This window comes from Truncatella angustata, assembly GCF_020726525.1.
Source record: "Truncatella angustata strain MPI-SDFR-AT-0073 chromosome Unknown BKA67scaffold_4, whole genome shotgun sequence".
Classification (NCBI taxonomy): domain Eukaryota; kingdom Fungi; phylum Ascomycota; class Sordariomycetes; order Amphisphaeriales; family Sporocadaceae; genus Truncatella; species Truncatella angustata.
The window spans coordinates 3,275,431-3,300,448 of NW_025763384.1; the positions used below are offsets into that span (position 1 = coordinate 3,275,431).

Consider the following 25,018-nt stretch of genomic DNA (forward strand, 5'->3'; position numbering starts at 1 on the left):
CCAGGTCCATTCGTATCTGGAGCAAATCAAAAACTGTTGATCACACACACACACACAACATATCCTAGACACGTTTGCTTTAATGGTGATTTAACAACGTGCATGTTCTACCTCGATATAATAAGGACGGTCGCTTATCCAGCCGAATGAAGATGTGCTCTCACGAACCTCCATGACCATGATGTAAAGCTGAACTCGCACAAATGACACCGTCGTCTGATTCTGAGTGAATATAATGATACGTGCCAGCTCTTAGTCCGGCCCATGATAGTCGTTCTCCCCTAAACGCCGTCGCTAATGCAAGTCCGGATCACAAGTCTATGTCAATAAAGAATGCCCAATTTCGGTCATAGTCGGTAGAATTATGTCTCCCAATCAGAAATCCCATACACAGTCCTCTCGCATCGGCGGCACCTCTGGCATCAAATCCGGGAACCTGCCGGTTCTGCTGCTTTCCTCATAAACCTTATGGACCGCATCTGTATAAGCGCTCTTATCCTCTGGCTCGGTGAGAGAATAGTAGGTGGGTGGTCCGTTCGGAAACCATATCTTGGTCCAGCCGCTTCTGGTTTGCACTCCGGGCTTGTCGTTTTTGTATGAGACAGGCATGTTCTTAAATCGAATGATTCGTGTGCCCATCTTTGCGACGTAGGAATCGAGAGGTGGGTGCTGCTTCATGCTTCCAGGCTGGTAGGGTGAGTTCGCCCCTTGTGGTGCAGCCGAAGCGGCCGATTGCCCACCAAGCCCACCCACACCACTGGCCAGTGAGTTAGAAGGTGCGCCAAAGCCATTCGTCGCCGGTTGTCCGAACGGATTCGACGCCGCTGGTGCCGCTTGTGTTTCCATGGCTTGGGAAGCAAGCGCATTGTTTGTAGAGGAGAAGGGACTAGATGGCGTAGGAGTTCCGAAAGCAGTTGCCTGAGCTGATGGTTGGCCGAAAGGACTCGTCGCAGGTGCGCCAGATGGTTGTGCAGGGGCTCCGAACGGAGACGCATTTTGGGGTTGAGATGAAGTCCCAAACGGACTGTTACGGGACGGTTGTGAGGATGCTCCAAACGGGCTTGGGTTGGAAGGTTGAGACGGCGCACCAAAGGGACTAGAACTAGCTGGTTGTGATGGTGCTCCAAACGGGCCGGAAGTCGAGGGCTGTGATGGCGCACCAAAGGGGGTTGGCTTTGCGCCCATCTGTGATGGTTGTCCAAAGGCACTCGTCGTAGGGGCTGCTGGCGCACCGAACGCACTCGTGGACGCTGGTGTCCCGAAGGGATTTGGTTTTGCGCCCAATGCTGATGGCTGACCGAAGGCACCCGTCTGTTGCTGAGCTGCCGCCGCAAACCCAGATGAAGCGTTGGCAGGTGCTGCAAAGGGGTTGGATTTGGCCCCTAAAGATGATGGTTGACCAAACGCCGACCCGCCTCCCAACGATGATGGTTGGCCGAAAGCTGATCCCGAACCCGCTCCTCCCAAGGCTGACGGCTGACCGAACGCTGAAGCTGATCCCTGCCCCAAGGCTGATGGCTGGCCGAAAGCAGATCCGGAACCAGCCCCCAAGGAGGATGGCTGTCCGAAAGCCGAGCCTCCTGTCGAAGCGGGTGCGCCGAACGGGTTGGGTTTTGCGCCCATCTGCGACGGTTGCCCAAAGGCACTCGTTGTAGGCGCCGCAGCTGCTGGCGCGCCGAAGGGACTCGATTGCGTGGCACCAAAGGGGTTCTGATTAGCAGATGACCCTACGGACAGAGGGTTCGCCCCAAAGCCCGTCCCCCCACTGCCTACGGCAAATACACCCGAGCCTCCTTGTGTATTCTGTTTACAGATGTCATGACGATTCGGGTGGTTGTTCTCGGCGGAAAGAACGAATTGTATGGCACCGTCTAGGTTGCGCAGAGCGGTATCCATCTGTTTCTCGGCTTCGACACACATGGTTTGAACATCTTGTAGCTGGATCCTGGGTTAATATAGCGACACAAGAACTTGGTATTAGGGAGAGCAGGCCCTGACGTACTGCTTGCTGGGGATTTGGGCTTGATAGTACGGATAATCTTATCTCTTCAAAGCTTTGCTCCCTCGGGTATCCTCCGAATAGCTGTTCCGGGGCATCTCTTCCGGGGCCATAGGACGACAATACCCATGACGGGCGCTCATCTTGAAGATCAATCTTGATGGCGTCCTTTGTGATCTTGTAGGCATTGCTTCCGTCGGCAGAACTCGAGCCGCGTCCAAAGGCTCCACCAGAGCTGCCACCTCCAGAGCTCAAGGCACCATAGCGGTTGTTGTTGGCACTGCCGAAGGGATTCGAGTTGGCGCCAGGGTGTTCGAAACGGCAATTGGCTGTTGAGAGGGGTTGGTCAGCTTGGAATCTGTAGGCCAGTCTCATGGTCATACGACCGAGATCGAAGCACAGATTAGTGAGACTCACATCCATTTCTGCAGGTGCCCTGCTGGTAGAACTTGCAGAGGGGCGCCATATTGGCCTCAGATTGTTGTTACTCGGACAATGATGCACATAGGTTGAGATGCGTTTCTCATTATGCAGGTTTGGATTGCAGCCTTTCAGCCTCGCATGCATGATTCAAAGGCAAAGCTTAAAAACGTTGGAGAATCATTTCATTTCACAGTCCCCATTTCATTTGTTATTAGTCTTAGCTTTAGCTACATCTAGCTTAGCTTACTACAGCTCATAAGTATAGACACTAGACTAGACTAAAGTTGATGTACTTTAGTAAAACATTAAAGAGGAAAATAATAAAATGATAAAATCATACTTTTATATCTTTTATTTTATTTATTAAATAATACTTATTTATTATATTATATAAATACGTGACATTTAAAAACAGTGGGCCCACCGTGAATAGAACGATGGTAATCCCAGGGTATATATTCATTGCCACAGACCCTCTAGTGGAAGGGCTATATGTAACGACCATTCTCAGGGAATCGAACTCTAGACCTCTCTTAGGCCGCTGTCGCGCTGATCCTCCCTCGGAGTTGTTATTCGGTAGAATCGCCATTTAAAAACAGCAATAGATAAGAATAGGTGGTTGGCGATAATCATGGTGCAAAAGCGGCCATCGGCAACCGCCGCGATGTATACCCACACCGACAGATAGAGCTTCATTATCGGAGTCATGTTATTGACATATCGCGGTCGTGGAAGCAATCAGCACCGGATAACACTGCAAGCCACAATTGCAATGAGGAAGAGGATATAAAACAACAGTGGTTGCTGCCGTTGATATGATATCACAATCAAGTCTACACTTTATTTTTAAATTAATTAACTCGAAGTTTGTCGCCAGTATGTTTTGCAACGCTTATGCGCTGCTATTAGCCCTAACAGGCCTAGCTCAAGCAGTGCCAGTACGTTATGACAAGACTCTTTGTAGACATGAGATAACCTAACAAGATGATTAGTTTTCGAGTAAGGTGCACAAAAAGACAGCTCTTGTCCTCATCGATGTCCAGAATGACTTCATCACTGGATCGTTAAATAACTCCAGAGCTCCTGCTATCTTGCCTAAGATCTACCAATTGTTGGATGACCACGAATGGCCATTTATTGTAGCGTCGCAAGGTAAATAACGGTTACATCAGAATCATAGGCATCGTACTTATTCGCGACAGATTGGCATCCGACTGACCACGTCTCTTTTGCATCTGCCCACCCAGGGAAGGAATCTGGCGACTCCATCAACATCACCTTTCTGGATACTGCTAGTAAGATTGAGACGCAAGGACTCTACGCGGATCACTGTGTACCGGAAACCTGGGGCGCGGAGATCGAGACAGGCGTTCAGACGCGCCTGCACTACTTGGAGGGCTTCCGCACACCCGTCAACTATATCAAGAAGGCTCAGAACCACTCAGTCGACTCCTACTCAGCATTCGCCGACAACCAGTACCACCAATTTACCACCCTGCATTCAGAGTTGACACTACATAGCATTGAGACCATTGTTATTACTGGGTTGATCACCAATGCATGTGTGAGAGGTACCTCCATAGATGGCATCAAGCTGGGCTACGAGGTTGTCTTGATTGAGGACGCTACTGAGACTTTCTCCGACGAGGCGAAGGCCAGTACTATCGCTGAGCTAGAAGGGTGGGGTGAGTTGTTCTGATCGCAGGAAACGTTTAAACAACGACGCTGACAAGAAACAGGAGTCCAGGTCATGAACCTGACTGACTGGGAAGCAGCCAACCCAACTGGCATTCAGGGAAGAAGACGTTGGGAACTGTGAGCACGGTACCTGAGTATTAGTAATTAATGGTGTCTGTTGTGAGACAAACAAAGCAATGAAATCCTCAAGATAAATGTACGAGGTATAATCTTCAGAAATGATTACCAAAATCACATGTTATATTTATAAATTGGGATCTGCTGTCGAAATTGTTCTTTTCAAAACGGGAATAGCCGGATAATGTTACAAAAAGTTCGAGAGTTGAGTGAACAGAGGTGTAGTGGAGAGTTTGATTGCCTATCTTTGTCGCTCATGGTTGAGCACTTGTGCGAGTAAGAGTATGCGCTCAGGTCAACATATGAACCAATCAAAATCTCCAAAATTGGACCATCGCAATGGCCAGCTTGAAAGTTGATACTAGTAATGTTGTTAGCACGCCAGGTGACAGGTGAGTGCACTTGAACTTTTTAGTCATCACACCAGTCGGTGCTCGGCCATCGTGCAAGCTGCCTCGAGTTGTTTGATGTCTGCGAAACCTTCGCAAGGAATAGCGGTCACACCAATATTTGGGATCTCCTGTGTAATTGTCGATCTAGTATATATGACCTGACACGACCGAGAACCTTGTCAAATCTCGATACTAGCTTGGCAAAGCATAATGATAAACACAGGATGTTCATGATATTTCGAAAGAGCCGCGCGCTCCACCAGCGGATCGGGGAAACTGACAGACATTAGACCCAGCAACCTCAAACCGTGGCCAGCGAGTGCTCGTACATATTCTCCTTGATTGGTTAAGAATCCGAAACGCGCAAACCGACGTCATCAGTGGATTCATGAAGGGCAGAGAAAGGGATGACCGGGTCTATGGCTGCATACTACATAGGTAGCACCTGTGTTGCTTCCGTACATCCAATCAAGTCTCATCCTGTTGCGAGCACGTCTCCCAAAAATAACGAATTCCGGAATATGAGGTGATCAACTGATATCATCACTGGTACAACAATGCATCAACAAGAGCCCTTTCAAAAGGTTCAGACCTCGACACCGTTGCTTCAGTCTCCGACCAGGCGTCTGGGCCTTGACCCACGTGCAGTATTAGCAGCGCCTTTCATAGCTCTAATTACTTTTTGGCCGCATTGTCGTCCTATATCTCCTATTGTGTAGAGCGGAGAGCCTGCGGAAAAGTGTCAACCTCCATATCCACAATCGTGTAAACGCCAAGCGACGAGCGCCCGATTCGCATCGAGACTCCATCTCCGCGCACAAGGTCCTAATGCCATTTCCCTGCCCTCGCGATTAGAACTGCATCTTTCCGTTTCTTTTTCATGCAATTTTACAGTCAAATTGATAAGACCCTGACGTCGTCCGGTAGGTAATGGCAGTCTAGATCGCGAATCAATGGGTTTTGGGTCCACTTACCCCAGTGCATGGATCTGCTGATCCCTGAAACAATCGCGATCTGTTGTTTGATTGGTCATGTCCGCAAGACCCTGATCATCAACCCCCCGAAAACAGGTTTTTTTCGCTGAGCCACACCACCATCCACAGGACGTCTCGCTTACAAGCCCCCACAGGACCCTGAGCTTCCCGATATCTTCGAGTGTCAACAAGGATGATATCATTCTAAATACGTCATAACATGTGGCTGATCGAAGAGTCAACATGTTAATCGACCGGAGCATATAAGGTGTCCAGTAGTACCACCCTAAGAAACTCTTTTGACCCGTATCAAACTACAACAATCATCACAGCAGCCAAGCAAGCTTACTATACACTTTTTACCAATCACAAGTCTCCACTACACAGACCAAAACCAACCCACACCACATCAAAATGTCGAACGGTGGTCTCCTCGGCGGTCTCTTGGGCGGTGTTGACAACGTCCTGACCGGAGGCGAGTCAGCAAACAACCAGGGTGGTCTCCTCGGTGGTGTCACCGGTGCCGTCGGCAAAACCACACAAGGTCTCGGCAACGGACTGAACGCGACCGGCCAAGGCCTCGGCAGCGCCGTCGGGGGAGTGACCCAGGGAGTTGGCGGTGCTGTCGGCCAGGTCGGTAGCGGCGTCGGCAGTGCCGTCTCGGGCGCTACTGGCGGCAACCAGCAGCAAGGATTCAAGAAGTATGGAATCTAAACACACAAATATGCTCGCGCAAGAGCAAAAGCATTGGATGATACGGAGTCATGAAACGATACGACATACATTGGGCAACGGAATGGGAATCGGGTTAACAAGACAAACACTACATGGCATATTAAGAAAGCGAATTGAAATTTTATCTTTAACAACTGCACGATTGTATCTTACTCATTAGTGCACTAACTATGCAAAAGCGGGACATTAGGAGAGGCCGATGCCATCATCCTAGTCCGACAAAGTCAACCTGTGAAAGCACTCCATTTGAACACATTCAATCAAATAATACCTGTTCTCCCGTTCTTCTACCGTGTAAGCGGCGATTATCCATATCAGCTGTACCTTGGCGCCACCTTCCGGTAGTGGTGCTCTAAAGAGAGCAAAGGGACGTACCCGCCTCTCGGTGCGCAGGAGATAGGTTGATTTGATTGACAGTGAAGTACAAGTAACCGTCGAATCCCACCGACATTGTATCGACTCAATTGATTCTTGGGTCCCATACAAATGGTACAACCGTTCCGTTCTTTGGATTGAAAAAATTGACCGCATTGTTCTCGTTGTTGCCGAAGTATATATAGCCATCTGCAATCAGAGGTAAGTAGGGTTTTCTAGAGATTGCAGGCGGCTAGACTCATCACCTGCAAGGCCTGTATCCATAATCAGTGAGCAATCGAGAAGGAAGAGGGTACATACTGCTGTCAGTCTCAAAGCCGTCACTTGCGCCCTTTTCACCATGTGACTGTACGCCTGACTGAGCTAGCAACTCGCTTGTTTGGCCTCGCGCTCGCAGCAAGGAGGTCGCAATGCTGTAGAGGTAACGTGATGCAAGAGGAACCCAAAATAACCTCTCCACATCGGCAGACAGCGCGATCCCATCGGAACCAATGGGGAGATCGGATAGCGGCATAACCCCCGGGAGTATAGTAGATTGGCTGACCTCAAATGAAGGGAAGAAACTGACTCTGGAATCGCACCGGGTGTGCGATATCTGAATGTCTCCAGCTCTTGCCAGAACCAAGATCGACGATGATAATTCCATTGCGACCCTCAAAACTGCTGTCGGTAACGTAGGCAATACCTTCGCCGGACTCGGAAACCTCCTCCCGCAGGTCGAACCGAACATCGTTCAGGTAACTGTTTGAGTAAGCTACCGTTTGGGTGAAGACAATGGTCTTGAAGACTTGGTCTGTCGACAAGTCAACCCGGACGAGCTTTGGTCCTCCGTATGCTGTATAGACGAGCTGCCCGTCCGGCGTCAAGACTCGGCCTGTGTCAAAAGTTTAGAGGCGGTCTTTCTGGTCGGCCACAACAGACCGAACGCCAATCAGATAGTCTTGGTAGTTTGCTCCAGTTAACAATAAGTGTTAATGGGGCACCAAATGGAAGAGTCAGCATAATCGACTCACTTGGCGGGCTGGTGGTGTAGTTGATGGCACCACCCGGTGGCTGGTTTATCTTAAGCGATGGGTAAGCCGTCTCGGTGGTGACAGACGTGAGCCCCCCCACCGTGAAGACATTGTTTGACCCGTTGCACACATTGGTTAGATCCAATCCTGCTTGTAATCAGCATGGCACGTGTGTCGGTTCAATCTCTATGTCATACCTCCGGGATAATTGGAGAACTTCCTTCCAGTGCTCGAAACTGCGATGCCGGTAGGCCATTGCTTGTAGTAAGCATGTTCGATCTCCAGAGCAGGTCCGCAGTATCCCGGATCACTAACAAAGCTGAAATCGTGCGCGCCAGCAAGCGCCGCGGCGCCTGAAGAAATAACGGTGGACTTCATGATCAGTGGCTGATAAAATTCGATCTCTGAATAATAGATGCGGGACACACCTCCTATGTTTTCGAAGCAAGCAAAAGCTCATATGAGTCCTGCTTATCAATCCATGTTACTCAGCCGTCACGCAATATCAATATCGCGGTAATTGGATTACTCATAACGTGTTCAATTGGGTGATCCGTTGTTAGCGACGTATTGGTGTTTGTTGAATCCTCAAGTCCCCGCATTCCAGGTGTTCTTGGAATCCTTGTATTGGCATGAATGCTACCGTATTCTAATCCCCTGCATTAGTTTTCACTGACCACTAGGATCTAGTGGCACGCGTTCCGCGGAAAGTGGACAAATCAAAGATCTAAAAGAAAATAAATAATTCGTAATTTCTGGTATTATATCAAATGGAGAGCTGAAATTAGTGCTGGCTGACGTATATCAGAGATATTCCAGTGCTCTCGATGCATGCATTCCAGGAGCGATTTTGAGTCCAAATATCGAAATTGGAGAATTACAAAAGCTTTTGGTTACATCCATGGAAACATCTTAAAGTACACGTCCTTGACTCGGCCAAATTCCCACTGTCTTCCAGAATGCCCTTCCATCAAGGACACGACCAAGCAAGGGCGAGTCTCTGGGCAATGCCTTGACGCCTTCTTCCTCCATCAACTCGCCTACCCAGACCTGCATTTGCTTTTGTTTCGCAATCTCGGCATCCTCCACGCGAATGTTACCAGCTTCAGCATCATATTGTACCTTGATTGCCCAGTCCTGCACGAGATCCCACCAATCGTATGTATGGAGGTCACACAGAAGCCAGCGCTTCGCAGGAGTGAAGTTCTTATGCAGTGCGATGATCCCCCTTGCGACATCCTCGCCATGGATGAGATGCAGGGCGCCCTTGCCCTTGAGTTCGTCCTTTGTCTTGACTACGCGATCAACCCAGTTTCGAGGCTGCCGGGCGCCACCGTACAGGCCAGCAAGGTTCATGACCGCGCCGTTGGCAACCCCCATAAGCTCATCTTCCGCAATGGCACGTGAGTTGCTGGTGTCATAGGGCGAGTCGTCATTTTGCCAGCCCTCGCCCTTCCAAATGCTTGTAGCACCGAGTTGGATGTAGTGGGGCTCACTGCTCTCGTGGGTCTTTTTGTAGAGCTTGGTCAGGTGACTTGATTGACCTTTGCCCTTGAGTGGGAATACAATAACGACGGTGACAGCTGAGGGCAATCTCCTGAACTGTGCAGGGTCTTCGGTATTTGGGTCATACTTGAAAGGTATCGTGCCGTCTCGGCCGGTCGTTGATGTGGCCGCATAGGATATGTTTTTCTTCTCAAGCAGAGGTATCAAGAAATCCGAGGTCCAGCCTGCTCCAAGGATGAGCAAGTCAACATGGTCAGGCAATGGTCTCAGCATGTCTTCGTTCTCCATGTGACGTACTAGAATTTGGTGGTTTTCTGGAGATGACCAGTAGAGTTGGCGGGGCTATTTTCGTTCGGCAATAGGTGAATTTTAGGTGTTGGGGCTTCTGAACTCTAGACTAGCGTGGTTTCCGTTTCTTGCGGTCTCCGCATTCTGGCGCCATTTTGTTTCTTTTCATCCAGCTTTAACTTATTTTCAGCACCGTGTCGCAACCGATTGCAGTCATCATTGAACGAATATCGATATGGATCCAAAATGTTTATTTACGTATATACAAGAAGGTAATGACGGCGCTAACGACGGTGCTGACTGCTCAGCCTTGATAACCAGCACCAAGGGAACGGCCATATGACAGGCGATTGCGTGAAAGATAATAACGAGCGACGGAATGTGAAGAAGACAAATTCCTGCACCACAACAGCTTGGCCCCCTTTTGAAGCTATGATCTGCCAGGGTTTCTCCTGCAAACTTCGCATGAGGATTGCTACTTAAGCAGCATTGATTCTATCGACTAGGAATGCGGCGGCATCATCGGCATCTGCGCCATACGACAAGTGAGCCGCCGTGATAGTCAGGGTGCCTGCGCAGACAAGATCTCCAAACGCGCAGTAGATCTTGGTCTTCGAAGTAGGGTAGTTGGCAATTCGACCATTCGATTGCAAGTACTGTGTGTCACCAAACAAGACAATGCCAGCGATTCGGGAGATAACAGAGGCACTGAGCTGCTCCACTGCCCGATGGGTCATGGCGGCGCCTTGACTGTGGTGGGCGTTAGTCGTACATCACGATCTGATGCCTGATGAGCTCACCTATAGCCTCCGGCTACGATCTTTGAGTTCGGGCACTGAGTGGCTGCCTGAGTAAGAAGCTGCGACATCAGCGCAATGCCCACCGGATCAGCGCCGCCCGGAAGGAAGTTCGTAGAAAGCAGCGCAGCGTAGTCGACACCTTCAGTAGCGACCTTCGTCGCCCCGAACTTGGCTTTGAGGCCGTTGGATACTGGCGGGCCAACGATGGTACCCTACCCATTGTCAGTGCAGCTCAGACGGACTGCGATGTGGTGTCGGGATAAGGAACTCATGGTAATACCTACCATGTTGCCAACTTCGGTGCTTCCACGCGACCAGATAAAGATCACATCTCGACAGCCCCCAATAGTGAACTCGTTGGAAGTGGCAGCCGTCTGGCGCGTTTCGATGACAGGAACAGGTCCGGCCCAAGCGAAAGACGCCAATGTGAGTGCGACGATGGGGAACTTCATTTTTGTTACGATATGGGGATGAGAACAACAGATGAAAGAAGGGCGAGAAGTGACTACTCAGTAAATGATCTGGTTGCAGAACTGCCTGGTCTTCGAAACTGTCGTGGTGAATAATTCGTATTCAACCCGCGTATTTATAGACTTCGAATAGCAGCCAGTCCGTCAACTTCGAAGCATGAGCCTCGGCTTATAATGCTGTTCTCCTCATTATGGTCATGTTTTGGAACCATGATGCAGCTGTGTCTACATCGACTTGAGCTTCTACTAGTCTTGGCGCTCGGCTCTTCGTCTTCTTGGTATCTGGGGAAGTTGCAGTAGGGGCTTGGCTATGCCTCATTGTGGTCGGAATCCAATGCTACCACGGCCTCGGTCCCCAATGTTGAGAAGACAATTTCGCGAAGTCATGCATCTGGCTTTGAGAGGTCGACAATAGCTCACTGACTTGTGAGCTCAAAACCATTCACTGGTTTCGCAAGTTTTCCTCTTTTGGGTTGGCACCATCTCCAAACCCCGTACCCCAACTTGAATTAGAGAGCCCGGCAGCAGTGCGCACCAATGACATGACGAGATGGGAGTCACGACCAGCGAAGCCTTGTGCTTCTCCGCAATGAGCAAACGCTGACTTGCTCCCACAGCGGATATCGTCTAGTAGTATCCATAGAGCTCTCAATGATATTCTAAATTACTTGGTCAGGTTATGGGAGTTTTGAGGCCGAAACCTTCCTACCTCGGTATCCGCCAACGCACTTTGAATGTCCATTGGCGCATCCAACCTAGCAACCACACCTTGGGCGAATATACGAAGGCTCTCCAGGCCTCGGCAAAATACGTAGAGGGTAGAGATGCGATTGGCGATCTCTCAGTCTACTACTGCTGAGCCCAAATTGCATGCAGCGCATCAAGCTGTGAGAACATCAGGCGCTCTTTGGTGGAATACCACAAAGGCACATGTGTCTAGAACTTGGTATGAAGTGTGCCTGGAGACACCGGATCGGCAACTAGCTCCTATAAGTCTGAATGGAACATCAGGTAGAGAGGTCTTTCGTGGCCTCGTTCACAGGACACGGACCGCTTGAGTAACGAATGTCCCAGCTTACCGTTGCTAGATCGACTTTGTAGCACAGGATCACATTATGAAGGTCGGGACCAAAACTGACTTATCGCATCAGGCATATTTGCTCTGATGCTTTGCGTCTACTCCTATGGTAAAACTAAATGGTCAATCCCTACCGTCTGGTCATCTCGCTGGACCTTATTAAAGAGACTTGCAAAACGAGACTTATAGATTGCTAATGGGCGCAATGTGCATCCAAAGATGCGGTGACTCACTAAGTACTGCGATTTACGTTACTTCCCGTATTTCGCTGCGTTCTTCATCGACGCTATGTAGCGTCCGGGCATGTTTTGCTGTTCAATGCTGAGCACGGCGACAAGGTATTCACCGTGGTCGAGCTTATAGGGTAACAGATGAAGAGTACGCAAGTTAATTAATCAACTCGCTCAAAATGGAATTCAGATCAGATGCGATTGTGGTGACTTGATATAGAATAGCAGCAACAAGAATCCAGTGTGACCATATCAAACATTGGAATTGACGTGTCGATATGGCTGTGATTAGAACATCGAGAGGCTGTATCACCTAGAGCATGCCCTGACCATGAAAGGCAGTCCATTGCTCAATTGGCTCAGCAGGAGTTATCTAGAGCCCCTTCCGTACGTTTGTACGAGTCGCGGTCAGCCCTACCAAAAGTTGCGATTTAATGGAATTGGTAAGGCGCAAGCCGATCCGCGGTGTCATCTCAACTAGGGTCGCCTGCTCGGTGCGTCTATCCCCGACATGGCAGATTGAAGGCTGCAAGTCTAGGATGAATTAAAGACATCTGCATAACGCTGCTTGCTGGGTCTACCCCGTTTACATCGTGCCAATGACTCGGGTCAGGGGGCTTCGAAGCCCGTGTTTCGAGGCGACAGATAGCGTCCAGGACGGCCCGCGCTGTCGGGGCTAGTTTTAGCCCAACGTTGGCGCGACGCCGTCTGATGTCGGCAGTGTCGAGCTTCCATTCACGGCTGTCTGTCACCGATATACACGGCGAGATATTCGAACATCTGGTAAGGAAGTGTGCTCGAGATGAGATGGAGACCTTTCATGCACTGTTTTGGGCTTTGCAAGCGTCGCCTTTAAGCTTATGTTCTCAACCCCGGCGCCCGAACAGTTAGACATCAGGATGAAATCTAGAACTCTTATTGCTTCATCATCTCTCTTGCATCTTGTCCATCGTTCAGGAAACGGGTGAAAATGGTCGTGGAGTCACAGCAACCCGATATGTTTGCCGCTGTGTCGATAACACTCATCGCGGCGGCGGTTGCAATAACGTTGCGGTTCGCGGCTAGGAGGATGACGAAAGTCCCTATATGGTGGGACGATTTCATGTGTATTGGCTCATTTGTAGGTTGTTAGGCTTTGCATGGCCATCTTTTATCGCTGACGTGTGTTGCAGGTGTTCGGTGCGGGATGGAGCGCACTTCTCATATTGTGTAAGCATTCTCTCGACATGCGAGTCGTGCTCAACCGGAACTCTAACACACCAGGAAAGGGTCATACTATGGGTTTGGCCTGCAGCTCAAGGATATCGAACTTACACCGAAAGAGTCACTAACCAAGAGCCTGTTATTTTGTTATCTTGCCGAAATATTCTATGCACTTTCTCTTGCATGCGCCAAATTTGCTGTTCTTGCCTTCTATTGGAGGATGTTCCGAACCTCGAACATCAAAATCCCTATTATTGCGCTAGTCGTTGCGACCACCATATGGTTCATATTGAGAGTACGTTCCGAAGCGCACTGGGTCAGCGAATAATTAAGCTAACGTCCAGTAGACATTTCTTGCGATATTTCGTATGTGGATCTCCTAATTCCGACATTCTTCCTCATGCGTGAGCAGGCATCATGTACTGACATCATTCTATAGACTGTGTACCCGTACAGGCCTTCTGGGACCGCGAAATACCAAACGCGACATGTCAGATTGACGATTCGAAGTTCTTCTTCGGTACCGTTCTAGTTCACCTGATCATCGACCTTTTTATCCTGAGTTTACCTGTCTATCAGGTTAGAAAATTACAATTGAAAACAGCGCAAAAAGTTGGAGTGATAGCCTTGTTCATGTTTGGAACATTGTAAGAACCCAGCCAAGATCGCTGATCGAGTACCAAATACTGACCTGCCAACAGGGTATGCATCGCATCGGTGATCGTGTTGGTATACTCCATTTCGTACGACACGAACTCGCCGGAAATATCTTGGAATGTTGCACCTATCATGTACGTTTAAACGTTCACATTTGACGCGCCGAGGCTAACAACCACAGGATTTGGGCTACTGTCGAAGTCAATCTTGCAGTTATATCAGGTAGGCTTGCTTGAAAATGGATGTTGAGCTTGCTAACACGATTCTAGCCTGCCTTCCGATGCTTCGCCCGATATTCCTGAAGGTATTTAAACGCATATTCCCCAACGCGTCGACAGAATCCAGCAACGAGCAGAATAATCCGAGAAATTTGAAGTCGCTCATCAAGATGTCGGCGATGAAATCGAAGACGCGGAGTATAGATGATTCAGATTCAGTACATCAACTCACCCGCCCAGACAATGACGACTGTATGTCAGATAACGGCGATGAAGAACAACATATTTATGGTACAGGGTTGGCCAAGGTTGTAATCACAGGGAATGGAGCTCGTTCTGATCTTGAGCGTGAGATTTCGCTTGCGCCAGCAATGGGCGGTATCTTCGTCAGAAGTGAAACGATTGTTCAGGTTTCGCAAGCTAATTAGCCAACATCAATCAATGAGACCCAGGGTCCAAGTCATCAGATCCGACACGATTCTATCATTAGATCAGCCAGTGCCACTATGAACTCGCTCACTGTATTCGGGCGGATTGATTGATGTGCTGCTCTATAAGTTGTTTCGGGGATTGGCCAGTGAATGGTATTGTACGAGTAGGCCTATCTGCCGACCGTCGTGAAGATGTCGAATGTGACATGTCCGCAGCGATTCGCAGTTACCTTTCCCATTATCACGTTCAATCCAGAAGTGAAAGGCCGAAGAGAGCACTGGGGCGTCTCAGTCACCTACCTAGACCATAGACAATTGCCACTGAGCCAACGGTCATGGAGAAAATCCCATTTGATCATAGTAATCCCGTGTATGGATTGGGAGTCTGGGAGTATGGGTAGGGTGTTTGTTTCCCGTTTCCTTAGTGGCTGCATAGCGCGGGGTACTGACGTCACACGCTTCACGTGCGTTAGGTATTTGAACATACATCACGACATGTCGAGATACGTCGTGAAGAATGATGGAAAGTATGTCAAGAACTACTTCACAGACCTAAATCCGTCTATCGGGTCTAGAGGTAATATGGTAGTATGACCCAGCAGGTCAGTCCTCAAACAAAATCATTTGTCCATGGGCATTGTTTCAGTTCACTGCGTAGTAAACATACTCAGGACCAAGAGGTTCTACGTTGGTTGACTAAACTGAGCCGCGATACCGAAGACTCGCAATCGCTGTGCACCAGGGCACAGTAGACAGTATGGCACTTCAAAGGCTAGAGATAACAGATGGTCAAAAAAGAAAACAAAGAAAAAAAGAATTATTCGTCCCAGGTTATCATTCCTTGGCTACATATATTACACGTTGTCTTGGCAGAGCTTCAGTGGGATGGCGCGCAAGTGCGCCTTGAAGATGTGTCTAAACTTCTTATAGCTTAGGCTATAATCAAACTATCCACTGTACCCATTGTACAATCGAGGCCAAGAACCAGATGTGCATTAGCACCTCCAAACGTCGAAGCACGCCATACTTATTGCCAAATAGCAAGCATGGTTACTGCCGTAGCGCTGCAGCCTTTTATCATGTCTTCTTTGTCGTCCTCGTCATGTTCTCGTCGCCACCATCTACTGCGGGATACTCTCAGCTTGACCAACAACCCGACACAGACGATATGGCCGGCCCAAAGTTCTCTGAACCCGCCTCAGAGCTGTACGCCGAGGATGCTCAGGGCAGCGATTTCCGGGCGATTGACCCGGAAAGTGGTGTAAAACGTGGGTTGAAGACGCGCCATCTCAGTATGATGGCATTAGCAGGCATCATTGGGCCTGGACTGCTGGTAGGATCTGGAGGAGCTCTGTCGAGCGGTGGACCGGCATCTCTGCTGATCGGGTTTGGTATCATAGGTATCATTGCTTTTAGGTGAGAAGGAGCGACAAACCCGGCCAAAAATATGGTAGCTGACAATGCGCAGCATTATGCAGAGCTTGGGCGAGCTCACAACATTATATCCGAGTGGAGGTGCATTTACAAAGCTTGCTGACCGTTTCGTGGATAAAGCTTTTGGCGTGGCAGTAGGATGGAACTACTTTATTATATGGTTCGCAGTGCTTGCCAATGAGTATAATGCGGTAACCAGTATATTGGTGTTCTGGAGCGACAAGGTTCCAGTATGGGGCTATTTTCTTCTCCTCTGGACAGCTTTCCTAGCATTTCAATTGTTGGGAGTGGAGACATTCGGAGAGGCAGAATTTTGGCTGGCACTCATCAAGCTTCTGGGTCTCGTGGCATATTTTCTTTTCTCGATAATGTAAGTTGCGGCAGGTATCAAGTTTTGATTCAGACTGACTGGGTATTAGCTATGTTTCTGGGGGCATCAAAGGTGTTGATGCTATCGGGTTTCGTTACTGGCACGACCCGGGCCCATTCGTGGAAGGTTTTAGGGGAGTGGCAGCTGTGTTCGTCTTTTGCTCTACTTTCTATGCTGGTGTCGAGTCCGTTGCTGTCGCTGCTACAGAAACACGAAATCCAAGAGTAGCTGTGCCATTGGCCATCCGTCAGACCTTTTGGCGAATTGTCTTCATTTATATGGGATCGGCATTCTTCTTCGGTCTGACCTGTCCTTCCAATGCTGACGGCCTGATCAACGGAGCGAGTCGAGCATTGAAGAGCCCAATGACCATTGCTATTCAGAACGCTGGATGGGAAGGTGGCGTAAATCTCATCAACGCATTCATTTTGGTAACCTGCATTTCGGCGATCAACTCGTCGATCTACATTGCTTCCCGAACTCTTTTATTCATGGCACAGGATGGAAAGGCGCCGAAGTTTTTCGGAAAGACTGACGGCCGCGGCGTTCCGATCCCAGCTATTGTCTTTGCCAATGCGTGCGGAGCTATTTCTTTGATGAACATCAGTACCGGAGCAGGGAACGCGTATAGCTATATTGTCAACCTGAGTGGCGTGTCAACGTTCTTAGTCTGGGGTTCGATCTCATTGACTCATATTCGGTTTCGAAAAGCTTGGAAGGTTCAGGGTAATCGAATCGAGGATCTGCCATTCAAGTCCTGGGGCTATCCTTGGTTTGCATATTTTGGCCTGGCCGCCAACGTCTTTCTAGCCCTTGTGCAAGGCTGGACAACTCTATCACCATTTGATGCAGGAACCTTCGTCGATGCATATATTCTGCTACCATTATTCTTCATAATTTACTTCGGATATAAGCTTGTATTCCGCACACGGTTTTGGCGGGCTGACGAGGTAGACTTGCAGTCTGGGCGGAGGCGTGACTTGGATGAAGCGAAAGAGTTCGAAACTGGAGAACTTGGCAGTCGGCAAAGCCTATGGAAGAGACTGGCCAAGAATTTTTAACGTGTTCTCAATCGCTGAAGACGCGCTTTCCAAGGTCAGTATGTGTCAACAAAAGTTTGAACAGCATTCAATCGTTATTGTTTTGGCAAAAGCCACATGGCATTTCCGGATCACGTTGACAACAGAAATGCGGTCTGACGTTGGTCGCAAAAGTGCATGCATGAAATTGCCCGGAGATCCGAGTCTTAGCTATGACAGCGTTTACATTCAACGCAAGAATAATCAAAGGACAACCGCCTGGAGGGTTTGCGCAGAGCTCGATCTGGTAAACTCGCCACGAGTGCTGAACCTCATTCGCAGCTCCCATGTGTAATCGCACAGTTCGGTAAATGCATGAGTCGGATAATAATTAAGGGTTTAAATACTTTTCATGTCCACAACAAGCTTAGGTGAAACTACCCCGGGCTCCGCGCTGGAAATAAGGTTGCTGCATCCGCCCCAGATGTTCCTGACCTTGGGTGGCTACTCTACCGATTTAGCGTTTATACTCTTTCTAAAGCCGGTATCACCGTCTTACGCTGAACTCTATTATTTCTGGAGGCTGGTGGAAGCTGAACTCCCTTCATGGCAAAAGCAAAATTTTGTCAGTGGCTAGTCTAGTGGTTATTGCCACTGCAAGTTGAAATTGCGATGTATTGAATAGCGGTAATCTGTTCTCCATGAGATAAAGGTAAGCGAACCTTGGCAAAGCATAGGTGAGGTTTGACGGGCTATATCAAGGGCTGTTGACCGTGGCGATGGACTTGGTATGGCTATGATGTTGACCAAGTATCAAAGTTTGGTGCGGTCATTGGCCATACAAAATTTTGAGTTCATGTCAACCATAGAAAGACATTATTGGATCTTGGCGCGCAGCCAAGGCTGAGCTGGACATCCGTGGGAGCAACCGATCGGTGAGCTATGTTAGATTCTAGGTATCACAGAGATGTAGGAAAAGCACCAATTAAGTGTGATGTCGAGGCCAATACTGTTCAATCGCACCAGCCTCTCAGGGTGTCCGCCCCGGGAGGCCCCCCGGGTTAGGGATATGGAATAAGTATTTAGACCTCCCAGCTGAAGATCAATAATGACACAATTCAAACAGTTAAACCATCTCATAACCTGTTCATACCGGAGATCATATACTACGCCCTTAGACGATGCGCCTGCTCAAGCTGCTCGCCCTCTGTGTGGCTTCCAGCACAGTCAATGCAACGTTCTCAAATGTGACAGGTATCAGTCCGAACCTGACATGCGCATCCGGCACTTGGGGCTGCGAAAAGTGTACGTCATCCGCCTTTTCCCTCTTTAGACTAATTGGAGAAAGAAGTATATGTTAACTGGTTCCTTGAACAGAAAAAAAGCGGTTCATCGAATATCCGAATCTGTCACTCCTGTGTTTGGATGATTGCGGCCACTTGTCTGGAGGGAGAGCAATGCACTATCGACGGCGCTGGAGGATGTACATGCCAACCATTAATTTGAGATTATTCAGGAAGTCAATATGGATATTTCATGGTTCTTTTCACTGCGATTTGCAAGTAGCATTTGATTCTGGATCACCTGGTGATGATGATTTGAGATTTGTTATTGCTGTTCAAGTATTGGTGTAAATGCAGCAACGTTGACGATTTTTTTGCCAAAGCGTCTCACACGAAGCGTAACGCTCTACCGAGTATGCCCAAGTAAGACCAGATAATTGAGCCAGGTGTGATCAATTACTGGCAGACCTAGATAGTCAAGTGCCTTAGCAGGGTTTGTTGTCCAGCGTTATGATCCCAATTCGCATGAATGTTGCGCGTCTATTGAGTCGTTGTATGTAGTAGCTGCGCTACGGCCGCCATTTTCGCAAATTCCAGCGCCCGTTGCATAGGTAGTTTTGCGCAGAGCGAAGCAAACTACATGTAGTTGATGAGAACATTTGAGGCGTGCACTCTTTGTGCCGTTTTCAGTTGGATCTGAGTCATTGAAGAATGCGGTGTGTGTGCACTTTGTAGCCACCTGATACGTGAACATGTGCAGTAAACAAGCATTGCACGACTCCTAGCCTGTTCTCACGTGTGAACTTTGGATATTTCGCTGAATATAAGAAATCTGCAAACACTTACAAAATGCAACAATCGATCAAGCAAGGGGGTTCAATCGAGGAACAATCAAAAGTATGGAGCTAGGGTTCCTTGAAATGACCGCTCTTCATATTATCTATTCCAGTCTAGTCTATATAAACAAAGGGTATCTCGACAATTATCGTTAGATAAAAATATTTTCGAGGAGGTAAGTAATCTCCGTCGACCGATAGTCGTCTTTCGCAACGTACGCCAGACCCGTTTGGTTAACGTCAAAGATGAAATTATCCGGTTGATCAACTGTGTACTGAGGCCACACAAGGCTTTGGGCAGAATCGTTGAGGTTCGGGTTCAATTCGTTTATGAATGCCACCCATTGCTTGCTCATTAGATCGGCTAGCTCCACGAAAGTCTCGGGCTTGTTATCAAACGGATTGCTCGCATACCCAAGACCCTGAGTATTGTCGAAAACAAAAGCAACCTCTTGGAAATGCGTAGCTCCGTAGATTTGTGCTATTCCGTTCACGTGGACATTCCACATGTACGAGTAGACGGGCAGATTAGCACCAGCATAAGATTCTGCTGTAAGTCTTCTTCCACTGTGCTGTTGATAGTCTCCAGCAACAGCCGATACTCTCTTGAACTGCAGGCCATAGGGATAGGCCGGAGGCGTGGCATTGTAAAATCCGGGAATGCCAACAGCTGGATCGTCAGGGTACAGCTCGGTAAGAGTCGCCACTTGGTTGCTGTCAAATCCTAAGCCTGTCAAGTACGCTTGGAATTGCGCCGTGGTGTTGATGCCTTGCTTCGCGTATCCAGTACCCTCGTCAAAGTTGTTGCCAAGTAGGAGTGGAACATGGGCAAATTTGCCGTCACGCAAAAGCTCGGCTCCTTGAGCTGTGATGAAATCGCCATCAACAACAGCGCTGAGCGTAGGGGATGTGACCCCCAGAGGAGTTGTACCGTTGAAGATGTCATTGAGTGTCTTCACTGGTAGCTCTCTCAAGCAGCTCAATCGGTCAGTGGCGTTAGTGCATCCTGTCTTCTCGACGAGAGCGTCAAAATAGGTTTGCCAATTCGTAGCGTTGGCAAACTTGGCGACAGGACTTCCACTCTCGAGGATGGCACTTCGAAACAGGTCGTTGTGGTTTCCGTCGTAAGCCACGAGCTGCATGCCTAGAGATCGAGCACCGGCCGACTCTCCCCAAATAGTCACCTTCTGAGGCGAACCGCCGAAAGCTGCGACATTCTCCTGAAGCCACCTCAGCGCCAAGCGCTGATCTCTGAAGGCAATGTTGCCAGCACCAGCCTCCTGCAATTCCTCGCCGAACAGGAATCCCCAGTAAGACAATCGATAGTTGATTGAGGCAGCTACAATCGGCTTGCCCTCCTTGACGGATTGGTCAACAATATACGTAAGATTGTACCTCGGGTCGCGTGACCCGCCGTTGACGTAGCTCTGTGGTGAAGATTAATGTTAGCAAAGGCCGGATATCATCAATTTCTTATTCAAGGGAACTTACGCCGCCGTGGACCCAGATGCCCACAGGGAGGTCGTCACCGGGTTGTGTTCCAGCTGGACGGACAACATTAATGGTCAAGCAGTCCTCAGAGACAGGATTTCCCAGGTTCAAAGTATCCGAACCATAGCCGATACACATCAAACTGTACTCGGTTGCATTTCGAGGTTCAGCAAACGATGTTGTAAGTGCTTGGGGTGGTGCGAATCGAAGAGAGCCAGTAGGAGGTTGAGCATACGGTATACCCAAGAAGAAGTCCTGGTCATAGTACTCGTTGTGTAAGCCGTAGTATGTCCCGTTAGCAAGGTCCACTAAGGGGCTCCTAGACGAATCAGCATTCTGACGTGAGCCCGAGTGTCGGCCGTGAGGGTTAGAGAACGCCAGGCCGGCAAGGGCCGAAACGATTATGCTGAAATTAAGCGACGGCATCTCGGGCCCGGTTCAAACAATGCTGTCTCGGAGTACAGATTCGACACGGAGAGATCAACCATTCTCACATGCTTTGGTCCAGGACCGATCGTATATATGCGGCTCAGGAAGCCCTTACTGTTGGGTATCCATAATACCGTTCCACCATTATAGCAGCTAGTCCCGGGTCAATTCCGGCGACGATTCGTTGAAAAGGTCTAGTCTTCACCCAACCCCAGCTGCCCCGAAGAACCCCGAGGCCAATGGAGACTCCCCACACATGCTTGACATACTGAGGTTTGGCTGAACAAGGATCAGTCAAGTCACGATGTGCGCTAGACTCCTCAACTTTTCCACCCCAGGAATGGTCATTCCGACACACAACTTGCGAATCTTCAATAGACCTGCCGATCACTACCTCGATCGGTCCTTTACCAAGATTTTCAAACCAGATCGAAGAATGTGATGTGCGGCGGGTTCCCTCATGGCTCAATAACCTGCAGGTACGCAATATGCAACGAGCACATCACGTCAGTATGTTATGGAATGTTGCCTCCGCCGGCCCCAGGAGAAGCCGACTCGCTCTTTTCTTCAGGACACGCAATACGGGGCACTACCGTCACCACAGTACGTCGTATTGTCTCCTTCGGAACAGGGAGCCCATGCTCATAGCGGTCCTTAGCTTGTCTTGGGTAATAATGGCATATTATGCAAGCCTCCCAGGCCATTTCCTCGCTAGAATCACGCCAGATGTAGTGGGGTTCGGCTCCGGCAATCGCTAACAATAATTGTAGTCTCTTGAATGTTTGTCAAAAATGCGTGCCATTGGCTTTGGGCTTGGAAATTACGTCTTCTACGACATATTAAATGGTGCCATACACAATATAAACTCAATGGTAAACAACCAATCATGGTCACGAATGGTCAAAATTAAGTAAGAGAAAAAGCGAAAACCGGCGGCCTTAGCTGCACAGGAGTTGAAAAATCATATGACTTGAACATGAGATTAGCTGGTTTAGACAGCGTCGTCTCTCCTCCTGCCAACCCTGTAGGTCGGTTCTATGGGCTTTAACTCAAACGAACCATCGCCGCTTACTTTACTAAGTCGCTGGTGTTCCACGCTTACTTCTTCCGTCTTGACGATGCCGCTTATGTCTGAAGATGCTTCGGCTCGAACCATTCCTGCGTCCTGCAAGGCTTCTTGCGATTCTTGCCAGCCTGATGTTGACATGATCACAACCGAGTTTCGCCCATAATGCGATGGGTGGGCCCCATATCGCGTCGTCCTTCTCGACTTTGTATCTGGTTGAGTGGTTCCCCGATTGACGCTGTACGGAGCGGTGTTGGATCTGCTTCGAAAGTAACTTCCATGACTTGACTTTAATTCCTTGTATAGCATCCTCCTGTAAAAGTTTAGCAAGTTTCGCTCATATCATATAGCCCTAAACTCATGAAAGACTGAACTCACAAAACAGGTATGCACGCTGCCATAATGGTGGCTGCAGGTTCCGTAAGAGTCCATATTGTCAGATCAACGCGATCATATGTGATATCTGTGCTTGTCATGTTGACTACTAATACAGCTTTGACAATGCCAGTAGCGCCGGCACTGATAATTGTTAGTCAAGCTGTTATAGTTGATTTAGTTTAACAAGTCTTTCTTACATCGCTCCCAAGCTCATTGCAATGGCAACACCGATCTTCTCCCGTCGGAGCATAACCATACCCATCAAGATCTTCCATGGAAGAAACGCAAGCACAAAATCCAGAAGTGAGGAGTAATCTGCGGCTGTTAGCGACGGAACGGACACAATAGGGTCCAATTGACATACAAGCAGAAAACAACTGATATTTAAGCAAGCTCGTCCTGTCCCAACAGGTCCCAGGAACGCTGCTATCAAAGACTCTCTCGGTAGGCGTGCATTTGGCGAATCCAAAGATCCAAACAAGGTTCATCGATATGTTGATGGTAACAATAACGAAGATGAGGAAACGTTTTAACCAAGTGTTCAACATGATTCGGTATAGTGTGAGCGCAAACGATGTTTTGCTGATTGTCGTTGCCATAATTCCAAAGGCTGCAACGAGAATGGTGCATAGATTGATGGTTTTCTTGTTCTCAGCGCTGATTGTCCAGAGGTGGCGGCCGAAACCCAGAGAAGTGATGTATGTATTGATTGATACTGCAATCAATAAGGATACCTAGGTATCATAGCTGTCATTAGCAAGTTTCACCATGTGTGTAAGAGATGGGGCACAACATACCCAAGAAACAATCATCAAGTGGTCGTCCCACCATAATCCACGGGCACGCCATAGCTTGCAGTATACTCTCAAGATTAGAAATATGGCACTCAGGGCAACCAGTGTCCAACACGAGGCGAGGAGCCGTGGGCCTCTGTCATCATCCATGTTTGTATCGGTCGCCGATGTGCAATGCACACCCTGTGCAGCATCAAGATCTTGGGAGGCGATGATCTCGGAAGAGATGGGATCAGAAGTATTCACAACGGGACCACATGGCAGATAAGGTTGAGTCGGAAGCCCTGTCAGGATCTGACATGCTGAAACACTTCTCAATCTCGATGTATCAATCAAGCGAAATGTGTAATCTTCATCCTAGACTCTCCCCTGCGTCCTTCGCGTTGAGGCCCAAGGACCAGTACTGCACAAGTGTCATATGAGGCTAGTGATCGACAGCACTTTAGTTGTTCACGACTCATGGCACCACTACAACGTATGCTCCAATTGGAGAGGTTGGCAAGGGAGAATGGAACCTAAAGGTCTAACTAGCGCACCGATCTCAAAACATTGACAAAGCGTTACCAAAGATCTTCTACATACATACATTGTCGGGCCACTCCATACTGTAACCGAGGTGAGAGGCACAAAGGGAATTTTCGAATTGAATAGGTATGTCTTGGCTCGAGAGCATTCGTGCCTGAGTTCTGAACGCTTCATGATCGAAATACCGAATCGCCGGTGAAACGACGGCGCCAGCGGGCTGCGCCATTGCAAAGTTCTTCACATGTCATAGCACAAGTCTTATGCAGAACAAACTTCGAGAAGATCAGTTCTAAGTTTACTCTGCGCGGCTGACGGCTACTTGGTGTCTCCGAGCCATCCTTGACTGCTGAAACCCGGGGGCCTTGCAGTATTTCAGGGTTCATTGCAAATGTCGGATCGAGGACTTTTTAAAGTTTGCACTAAACGTGTCGACCCAGATATGCATGATCGAACCTGTGAGCTAGCTAGACTTTTCCAAGCAGGTCAACTGGCAAGACCCTTTCTAGGCAAATTTAGGACCTCGTGTTCCACAGGGCATGAAGCAATCAATTGCGACGCTGCGGGACAGTCCCGAAATTGTCTCCAACGAGTGTAGGATCCGCCATGTTGCCGGCTAGATCAATTGCTCTGCTGTAGTCTAGTTCCGCACCGGTCCGGTGGCCGTGAGCTGAAGCTTTATAGTCACCATACCGTTTCCGTTCCCATGCAATCTCAAAAGCCACGCGGTCGATGGGGATGCAATTTGAGTTCACGCGCGGCAGTGGTATACAAGCTCCTAACGTCTGG

The 25,018-nt window shown here is 48.9% G+C and overlaps 11 protein-coding genes across 11 annotated transcripts; 5 read left to right on the forward strand and 6 right to left on the reverse strand.

The window, feature by feature from the left end:
* Positions 1-36: 36 nt before the first annotated feature.
* Positions 37-2,620, reverse strand: BKA67DRAFT_287975 (uncharacterized protein). Its single transcript, XM_046095991.1, has 3 exons — positions 2,417-2,620; positions 2,003-2,328; positions 37-1,938 (listed from the first exon to the last, which is right to left on the reverse strand). The coding sequence occupies exons 1-3, from the start codon at positions 2,463-2,465 to the stop codon at positions 376-378; spliced, it is 1,938 nt and encodes a 645-aa protein (XP_045958988.1). The 5' UTR covers positions 2,466-2,620; the 3' UTR covers positions 37-375.
* A 680-nt stretch (positions 2,621-3,300) lies between these two features.
* On the forward strand, positions 3,301-4,241 carry BKA67DRAFT_659000 (Isochorismatase-like protein; the record flags this gene model as incomplete). The annotated part of the gene is made up of 4 exons (XM_046107378.1): positions 3,301-3,360; positions 3,415-3,574; positions 3,625-4,107; positions 4,162-4,241. The coding sequence occupies 4 exons, from the start codon at positions 3,301-3,303 to the stop codon at positions 4,239-4,241; spliced, it is 783 nt and encodes a 260-aa protein (XP_045958989.1).
* Positions 4,242-6,017: 1,776 nt separating this feature from the next.
* Positions 6,018-6,317, forward strand: BKA67DRAFT_659001 (uncharacterized protein; the record flags this gene model as incomplete). The annotated part of the gene is made up of 1 exon (XM_046107379.1): positions 6,018-6,317. The coding sequence occupies one exon, from the start codon at positions 6,018-6,020 to the stop codon at positions 6,315-6,317; it is 300 nt and encodes a 99-aa protein (XP_045958990.1).
* Positions 6,318-6,413: 96 nt separating this feature from the next.
* BKA67DRAFT_677261 (major royal jelly protein-domain-containing protein) lies at positions 6,414-8,104 on the reverse strand (the record flags this gene model as incomplete). Its single annotated transcript, XM_046108820.1, has 5 exons — positions 6,414-6,902; positions 7,014-7,257; positions 7,295-7,587; positions 7,727-7,873; positions 7,924-8,104. 5 exons carry the CDS (start codon positions 8,102-8,104, stop codon positions 6,799-6,801), a joined length of 969 nt encoding a protein of 322 aa, XP_045958991.1. The 3' UTR covers positions 6,414-6,798.
* Positions 8,105-8,481: 377 nt separating this feature from the next.
* BKA67DRAFT_566091 (uncharacterized protein) lies at positions 8,482-9,670 on the reverse strand. The gene has a single exon (XM_046102852.1). It carries the CDS (start codon positions 9,518-9,520, stop codon positions 8,639-8,641), a length of 882 nt encoding a protein of 293 aa, XP_045958992.1. The 5' UTR covers positions 9,521-9,670; the 3' UTR covers positions 8,482-8,638.
* Positions 9,671-9,999: 329 nt separating this feature from the next.
* On the reverse strand, positions 10,000-10,772 carry BKA67DRAFT_659004 (cutinase; the record flags this gene model as incomplete). The annotated part of the gene is made up of 3 exons (XM_046107380.1): positions 10,000-10,270; positions 10,321-10,532; positions 10,605-10,772. The coding sequence occupies 3 exons, from the start codon at positions 10,770-10,772 to the stop codon at positions 10,000-10,002; spliced, it is 651 nt and encodes a 216-aa protein (XP_045958993.1).
* A 2,296-nt stretch (positions 10,773-13,068) lies between these two features.
* On the forward strand, positions 13,069-14,604 carry BKA67DRAFT_659005 (uncharacterized protein; the record flags this gene model as incomplete). Its single annotated transcript, XM_046107381.1, has 8 exons — positions 13,069-13,218; positions 13,271-13,307; positions 13,367-13,596; positions 13,649-13,667; positions 13,741-13,948; positions 14,003-14,092; positions 14,140-14,180; positions 14,228-14,604. The coding sequence occupies 8 exons, from the start codon at positions 13,069-13,071 to the stop codon at positions 14,602-14,604; spliced, it is 1,152 nt and encodes a 383-aa protein (XP_045958994.1).
* A 1,171-nt stretch (positions 14,605-15,775) lies between these two features.
* Positions 15,776-17,472, forward strand: BKA67DRAFT_592728 (amino acid permease-like protein; the record flags this gene model as incomplete). The annotated part of the gene is made up of 3 exons (XM_046104863.1): positions 15,776-16,023; positions 16,076-16,411; positions 16,461-17,472. 3 exons carry the CDS (start codon positions 15,776-15,778, stop codon positions 17,470-17,472), a joined length of 1,596 nt encoding a protein of 531 aa, XP_045958995.1.
* Positions 17,473-19,701: 2,229 nt separating this feature from the next.
* On the reverse strand, positions 19,702-21,466 carry BKA67DRAFT_518061 (Alpha/Beta hydrolase protein; the record flags this gene model as incomplete). The annotated part of the gene is made up of 2 exons (XM_046097979.1): positions 19,702-20,976; positions 21,041-21,466. The coding sequence occupies 2 exons, from the start codon at positions 21,464-21,466 to the stop codon at positions 19,702-19,704; spliced, it is 1,701 nt and encodes a 566-aa protein (XP_045958996.1).
* Positions 21,467-21,712: 246 nt separating this feature from the next.
* Positions 21,713-22,422, forward strand: BKA67DRAFT_288271 (uncharacterized protein). Its single transcript, XM_046095992.1, has 2 exons — positions 21,713-22,155; positions 22,240-22,422. The coding sequence occupies exons 1-2, from the start codon at positions 21,958-21,960 to the stop codon at positions 22,381-22,383; spliced, it is 342 nt and encodes a 113-aa protein (XP_045958997.1). The 5' UTR covers positions 21,713-21,957; the 3' UTR covers positions 22,384-22,422.
* Positions 22,423-22,511: 89 nt separating this feature from the next.
* BKA67DRAFT_507252 (uncharacterized protein) lies at positions 22,512-23,851 on the reverse strand (the record flags this gene model as incomplete). The annotated part of the gene is made up of 5 exons (XM_046097146.1): positions 22,512-22,848; positions 22,914-23,054; positions 23,111-23,228; positions 23,278-23,647; positions 23,711-23,851. Coding segments are annotated over 5 exons (1,107 nt in total), but the record flags the coding sequence as incomplete, so codon positions are not given.
* Positions 23,852-25,018: the final 1,167 nt, after the last annotated feature.